The sequence below is a fragment of the Gavialis gangeticus genome, unplaced genomic scaffold, assembly GCF_001723915.1.
Source record: "Gavialis gangeticus isolate Ggan-Ray unplaced genomic scaffold, GavGan_comp1, whole genome shotgun sequence".
NCBI classification, from domain to species: Eukaryota; Metazoa; Chordata; order Crocodylia; family Gavialidae; genus Gavialis; species Gavialis gangeticus.
In genome coordinates, this window is record NW_017729014.1 from 5,358,252 (window position 1) to 5,365,712 (window position 7,461).

General features: G+C 42.0%; 1 protein-coding gene across 1 annotated transcript in view; it reads left to right on the forward strand.

Moving 5' to 3' along the window:
* Nucleotides 1-34: 34 nt before the first annotated feature.
* LOC109293538 (inositol 2-dehydrogenase-like) overlaps nucleotides 35-7,461 on the forward strand; it is a 15,227-nt gene continuing 7,800 nt past the window's right edge. Inside the window, exons 1-5 of the mRNA XM_019511538.1 lie at nucleotides 35-294; nucleotides 2,931-3,530; nucleotides 4,790-4,860; nucleotides 5,653-5,761; nucleotides 7,150-7,280. Coding sequence (XP_019367083.1) covers nucleotides 35-294; nucleotides 2,931-3,530; nucleotides 4,790-4,860; nucleotides 5,653-5,761; nucleotides 7,150-7,280 — 1,171 coding nt within the window. The remainder of the gene's footprint in view (nucleotides 295-2,930; nucleotides 3,531-4,789; nucleotides 4,861-5,652; nucleotides 5,762-7,149; nucleotides 7,281-7,461) is intronic.

Here is a 7,461-nt window from a genome sequence, read left to right on the forward strand (position 1 = left end):
GCCGGCCCTGCCCGCGCCCGCGCCCTGCGCGGCCATGGGGCGCAAGAAGAAGACGCTGCACGACTATGCGGCGGAGTTCACGGACCTGGGCGTGCGGCGGCACCTGCTGGAGCCAGGCGCGGGGCCGGGGCCGGGGCCGGCGGCCGCCGTAGTGGTGGAGACGCTCTACTGCAAGTCGTGCGAGCTGCCCATGCGCGTGCGGCGCGACCGCATCCTGGAGCACCTCTCGTCCGGCCGCCACTACCGCAACCGCCGCCTGCTCAAGCAGCACGGCCCGCGCGCGCCCGCCCTCGCGTGAGTCCGCCCGGGACGGCGCGGGGGGAGGGGGAGCCCTGCTCCGCCTTCGCGGGTCCCAGCCCAGGACAGGCCGCAGCTTCCTCCCGGTGACTAGTCTGAGACGGGGCTCCCGGCGGAGCAGACGTGGCACGTCGCCGAGCGTGCGGGGCTGGGTGCGACTGTCTGTGAAGCTGCGTGAGCTCGGCTCCCTCAGGTGCCGGCTGCGGACAGGGGCTTTGCTGCCCGGGAGGGCAGCCAGAGGCTGCGATACAGGTCTAATCCCTGGTCTGTTTTCAGTTAATTGCCCTGCCACATGGGCCTGCTAGGTTCAATACAGGCAACTGGGACATAGTTCTGGTGTCCTATGACCAAACCCACTGTCCCCCCTTAAGTAGCTGTGAGGCCAGGCATCCAAGTTGTAGCCATATTGGTCTAGAGGAAAAAGCAATTGGGACTTGTAGTAGAGATGATATCTTTTTTTATTTAGACCAATAAGAGTTTTGCAAAAAAAAAAATCTTTAATTGCAAGCTTTCAGGCACACACACCCTTCATCAAGTGTTGGAGAAAAGATTGTAAAAGTTCTCCTGGGTAGAAATGAAAGTTCATATTTCATAGAGGAGTCAACAGATGGAAAGCTCCTCTGGGCAGGCAGTTCATAGCTGGTGTGTGAAAGACAGGCACTTAATCGGCTAATTTGAGGTAACTGCCATTCAAGCTGCCTGTTGAGAGACTGTCCTCTACCCTGTTTTGATGCAAGTCAAAACCAGGGAAAATCAGACTTGGAATAAACCTGAGAATAAAAATAAAGTTGGGTCTGACTGTGTGTGCATCTGCAGGATCCCAGAATAAAAGGGTTTGTTTGGGTTTTTTCCCCAGAGGAAATATGGCATCTGTTTTTAGCCTGAGATTAATGCTTTCTCTCTGGACAGTTGCAACTAATTAGCAATAGTTGCTGTTGATTCCAGAGAGGACATTGGAAAAGGGCTGTGCTACGCCCTGGATTTGACTTGGATTGGTTAGAGCCAGCTCAAATGCGATGTCTGTTTTTTACCCACCATAGCTACAAACAGCTGTTGCATTTGTCCCCAAACAGACCAGTTCGTCCTGGGACAAAGAACAGTAGTTCAAGTGTCCCTCTCTGAGATGAACCATAAAAAGGTTCATGGGATAAGAGGTACAAACCACATCACAAAGTGTGTCCAAACAGTTGTCCTTGGATTGCATCAGTGGGTCAACAGCAGGAAAGCGGCAGTGCATTCAGGCACTCATTATATCCTAATGGAAAGGCAACGAGTACACATGCCAGTCTTGGGATATTCCTGTGCCAGAACAAATACAGGCACAGCGTGTTCTGGGATAAATGCAATATCTGTTCCTAGTCTGTAGTATAGTGGTTCTCAACGCCATTAAACTCAAGGCTCACCTGCCCTCCCCCAATTTCAGTTGTTAGTTTTCAGAAAAATAATACACCAATTCTTCTGTTGCAAAAAACTCAGCCCACAGCTGGTCCAAATGTTTTTGACACTGGTGATTCCTATTTGAGATTTCTGGGTCTATTGTGTGACTCCTGTCTGTACACCTAACACTGCTTAGCAATTCATGACATCCCTGAAAGGATCTCCAGGCACCTTGGAGCGAAGCAGTACACTAGCTGAGGATCACTGTTGTAAGGTGTCCCGTAGTAATGCTTGTCTCTGCCTAAATTGTCATGAAGATGTTGTCTTGAATAAACTGCAGGACTGTTTTTTTTTTCTCCCTTCTCCCCCCAAGCTTCTTGCTGCCTTCTTTATTCTTGGTGAGGTAGAGGAATGAAAAGCTCCATCCAGATGGCAGGGTTGGAGGCTCTGTCACATGGCATATTTGTGACTTTACAACTGAAGTTTGGAAAAAGTCTGTCAATATAAACACACAAGCTGAAACAGTCCCCAGAGTTTTGAAACATGAGACCTAAAGAAATATTTTTCCCATTTACTTGTTAAATAAGCATTCCCTTGTGGCATTCAAAGCTTGAGTATTGAAGTGCAGTGGAGGTATGAGTTCCAATGTTTTCACAGCTGTCTAAGCCAAGTAATGCAAAAGAATTAAAGGCAATGACAAAGGCTTTTCTTTTAGTAATTTCACATGGTTTTGGAAAGTTGGACAAAGAACTTTTTTTAGAGTTAGTTGCATGCTTTTAAATTGTTTATGTTGACTCTTAAATAAGGTCGCTCATTTCCCAGTTAATGTGGACGTACTGCAAATTACTGAATTTTATGGCTTAGCTAGCAAGCAAGACAAAAGAGCAAGTAATAAATCTTCACAATGCACTTCATTTATTTTTACAGTTGTAGTTTAAATGGAATTACGTGGGAAACCTTATAGAAGAGTAGAAAGTGCACCCTGTGCTATCTTTGTGAGAGTATGATAAAGGTAACAGTTCACCAGGGTTTTGCATGGAAGATGGGGGTAATAGTTTTCTTCATATTTGCCTAACCAAATGTATAGGCAAATAGTATGTCAACTGAGTGATGGAAGAAAATCTGAGGCTCATCATATTTACTCATTTTTTCTCTAAGATATTTTGACCTGTTTTGTTCAAACAGCTTTGTTCTGTTTGATTGTTCCTGAAGTACCAGAAGCTTCCTTAAGACTTATTTATCTCCCTTTTATCTAGATCTGCAGGTTCAGACCTTGGTACTGGGCTTCCCATGCAACTTGACACTCCTTCCCTGCTCTCTCAGCCTTCATTTATTTTCTCAGCCAACCCTTGCATCACCAGTGATGGCACCAGCACCAGCTACAGCATGGTGCCATCTCCACCTTCCTACCACAAGTCATTGATCCCTGTTCACCTCAATGCCATCAGCTCTACCACTAATGTCCTGTCTGCCAGAGAAGACCAAACACCCTCTACCTCTACCAGTTACCCTTCAGCATTTGCTGCCCTTCATCTGAGAAATGCACCTGCTTCCTCAAAACAGAACAACCAAAAGCTTGTTATTTCTGAGGCCTCCAACAGTGCGATTTGTGGAGGGGCTGTGGGACAGTACACTAGTACTGGGACTACAGGAAGCAATATTGGTCTTGCCCTCTTTGGCGTTGGGCTTGGGAACAAAGCATTGTTTCAAAGTTTAATGGAAGAAAATAGTTGCTGTTTACTCTACATTGTTGAGGATCAGCTACTAGACGTGGAACGTGCCTTCAGTACTGAATTTCTGGCCAACACCAGGGTGCTGCGGCAGCAGGATGCTGACATTGTGCTCAATGATCAACGGTACAGTCCGCAAATCACTCATATGCATGTTTTCTTAAGTCACTTAACTTTTGAAGGGCTAACAGTGTAACTTCCTTACTGTCTTTGGAAAGTTTCATTGGTACTGGCATGCACTTGACTTTTGTTGGACCTTGCTGGTCTGACTTCCTGCTCATGACATGAGACAGAACTTTTATGCATTTAGTCCTCATTACAGCTCCTTGCAACAGCTATAGATCAACTCAAATTGCACTTCTCTTTAGTAAAGAAGGTGGAGGGAGGGTGACACATTCTAGGAGATTGCTGGGAAGCTTAGTTATCTGTGTGTGCTTGGGGCTCCAGAAAGAACTGTGGCAAGCTCTCCTTTGTGGACAGAGGTATAATGCTGTGTCTGTGACCAGGTTCCCTTTTCCATGGTGTCATGTAGCTTGTGTATCAGTTTCCTTCCTGACTCTTGTCTTTTTTCTCCCAAGAAGCTGGCTTATTGAAGTGGTAGAGCATATGTAGAATTAAAAAGCGCTGTAGGGATCCTTCTATGTGAAGGGTATAGTGTAAATGTGCAATAGTTTGCTTTTTATCAGAGCTCATTTTATGTCTTGGGGGAAGCTAGATTAGTACCACAAAAACAAGCTCACTGGAGTTCTTGTCAACTTTTAAATGAAGGCAGCATTTCAGAATTCACAAACCTTAGAATGGAACAGTGTTCCTGAGAGAGGGAACTTTGCAGTACAAATTCTGAAGTTAAAATGCATTAAACTATTAGCAGTATTTTTTTTCCATAATTGCGCCATGTAAAGTTTCTTTAGACTTCCCTTTCTGATTTGTTAACATGGAGGGTGCAAGTAAGTCTTTGAAAGACACCTCAGAAAGGTTTTTTGTGTTCACTTTTAAGATAGAGACATAAGAATGCTATTTAAATATGTGGTGAATATATATTTTTTCTAAATCTAAATTAACACTTTGTATTTATTACTTAAAAAATATGAGACTACAAGATATGAATGAAGACAAAGATTCATGTAAAACTCCACTATGTGTAATGATTTAAATCTATTCCTGGCACCATTGCCCCAGAACTTTAAGCCCTTATAAGATGAGAGAGCGTTATTTTGTCAATGTGATTTTTTTTTTCCTTCTTGGAAATTAGTGGTTTCTTACCCCTCCCTTCCTTAAATTAAGAGGTTTCTTAACATTCACAAAACTTGATCTCCTTCCTTTTGACTAGTTTGTTTCAGCAAATAGTTTGTCTCCACCTAACAACTTTTTCTTAATGCCTGCAGTGTCTCTGGAGCCATTATTTGTTCACCTCCTGAAGCAGCCTCAGAAATTGTATTAGATGCTTTGCGAGCGGGTAAGAGGAACTGTAGCAGACTTACAGCAAATTCTTTTGTTTTTAATGTGTGATATGTTCTGGGTTGGGCATACTGAGTTAACAAGGCATGTACTTAGAGATTAGCATTTATCAGTGTTTTCATAGATTCATAGATGTTCGGGTCGGGAGGGGCTTTAGTAGATCATTGAGTCCGACCCCCTGCCCTGGAGGTTATTCCATCTCCAGTGATTAGTCACTTGTGGCCTCCTCATTTGTACCTTACAGTATCTCTTGAGGCATGTACTGAATGTCTGATTGCATAATTAGAGAGAAGTTAGCTTATAGAAGCTGCTGCCCTAACGACTTTCCATGCAGCTTGAGTATGTACTGTGGTCCTTTTTTAAGTATGTGTAACTGAACTGTTCAATTGGATTAGTGCAAGCAGCAAGGGTGTTTTGCTAATATCTTTTATTGGACTAACGGTATAGTTTGAAGACACGTTAGACAAGCTTGCAGGTACAAAGTGTACTTTTCTGGGTCTGGGAAAGAAGCAAGTGCAACCTAAGCTAAAAGTGTTTAACTGCATATGTACAAAGAAATAATTGGAAAAATACACCTAAGAACAGAGGCAGATGAGATTCTATGAAATTTGCAAATGGTTAATGCACTATAGCTTTGTGGATAAGTAGCAATAACAGCCTTCCTCAAGTCTCCTGAAATGTTGTTTCTGGACTGTATTGATGTGTAATACAATATTGCAAGGTATAAAGTGTTCTGCTTGGATTGTGTCCTACACATATTCAGCTCTGTGTTATGTGACATTCTGCATAGGGAAAGGTGTGTTTTGCGAGAAGCTGCCCAGTTTAGACAGGCAGACAGCAGAGGCTTGTTTTGACGAAGCTGACAGATGTGGAAGACCATTGGTCTGTGGATTCTACAAGTAAGGACCCCATTTTATTCAGCTCTTTATGTGTTAAGGAAGTACAAGAGTGAAGTAATGCAATTCCAATTATTTTCTGCAAACTTTCTGTATTTGTTTTCTAGCTATTCAAGTATAATTTTGATTAAGTTTACTTAGTATGTGGCTCATCAGAGTATATATATTGTATACTTGCAGCTTCAGATTAATTCTTCACACTTCTTGGAGATGCAAATCTTTTTTTATATTTGGCATCGCATTAAAATTAATTTAACCATGTACATTGGATTGGGTGGTAAGAGAGTACGGTTGGTAAGTGCAATGAGGCTTGAGCACTGGAAGTGCTTAGTAAAATGTTACTTTAGTCTTTTTGTGGTGGTGAGATTTTGTAAAAATGACTGAAGCATTCTTCTGGGTAACTGGTGTGTGGTGTGTGAGAGAATGAATTAGGGAGTTACTTTTTGTGATATACAGCTTCTTGATTTTGCACCTGTGTAGCCTTTGAGATTCACTTTTGACTGCACTATTTTGCAAAGCATCTAGTTTTACAACTATATCAAGTTAGAAAAAACAGCAGTGTTACACCTTGGTTACAGACTAGTTTGGTTTCGCAGATTATTTCTTGTCATGTTGATTATGGTTGTTTTCTTTCAAGACCAAGGGATTTACAGCTCTTTTTGACTGTTTTTGTTGTATAATTTTGGAGAAGGAAAAGAAAAATATTATTGGAAGTGAACTGGCTCTGCTTTTTTTAAAATACTGCAGGAAAAAACTTTCTATTAGAAAACATTCAACATTTATTTACATAATATTTTGAAAATATAGCTTTGTTTGATTGTACTCAGTATGCTTTATGGACTCACTAACTGAATCCTAAAATCTTGTATACACTAAAAATAATTGTCCTGTGCACCCTATATAATAACATCAGCTGCAAGTAATGAAGAAGGTTTTGAGTATTTACATTCCTTGTGAAGAAACTACATAAGCTACCATTGATTTAGCCAGGCCATTTGAGTAGAGAAATTCATCCTCTACAGACAGCACATTTAATACTTGCATATAAAACCAGCAAGATACCTTTTAATCTATATGTAACTTCTTAGGTATTGCATATTAAACATTTTATTCCACAGTTGTTTAATCCCTGAATTGAAGCTCTTAGTACAGTAAAAGAGTTATTGCAGGGAAAAATTTACTCTGAATTTCTGAAACTTCTGCAAATTGCTGATCAAATGATTTCATCAAAAATTGTATGTCACATCTGTCCTAAATTGGTAGCCACATGTGGTCCAGATCCTTCACTGCCATCCAGTGTCAGGCTGGTGGATTGTCCTGGATGACTTCAGTGTACATAACCCCATTCTTTTCTGTATGCTCACTTATACATGTTGGCTGTCTTTCCACAGGCGCTTTGATCCAGCCATGCAGTTCTTGTATAAAAAAGTCCACGACAGCCAGGCACTGGGGAGGATTCATCGGATATCAACGGTTAGCAGCATATATCCAGCGGCTTCTCTTAGCTTCCTAAAAAAGTCAGGTACTAAGTAGCTTTCTTATAGAAGAAGAGGTTCATTCTGTGAAGGCACATCAATTGACCTTATTGCATATTCCAGTGGAACCTTCTGTGTGTGTATGCATATATCCCTAAAGTGCATTTTTTCCTCTTAGGGAGGAGAGGCTCTTTGACACTAACCTTTTTTTTTTTTTTTTTTTTGGGG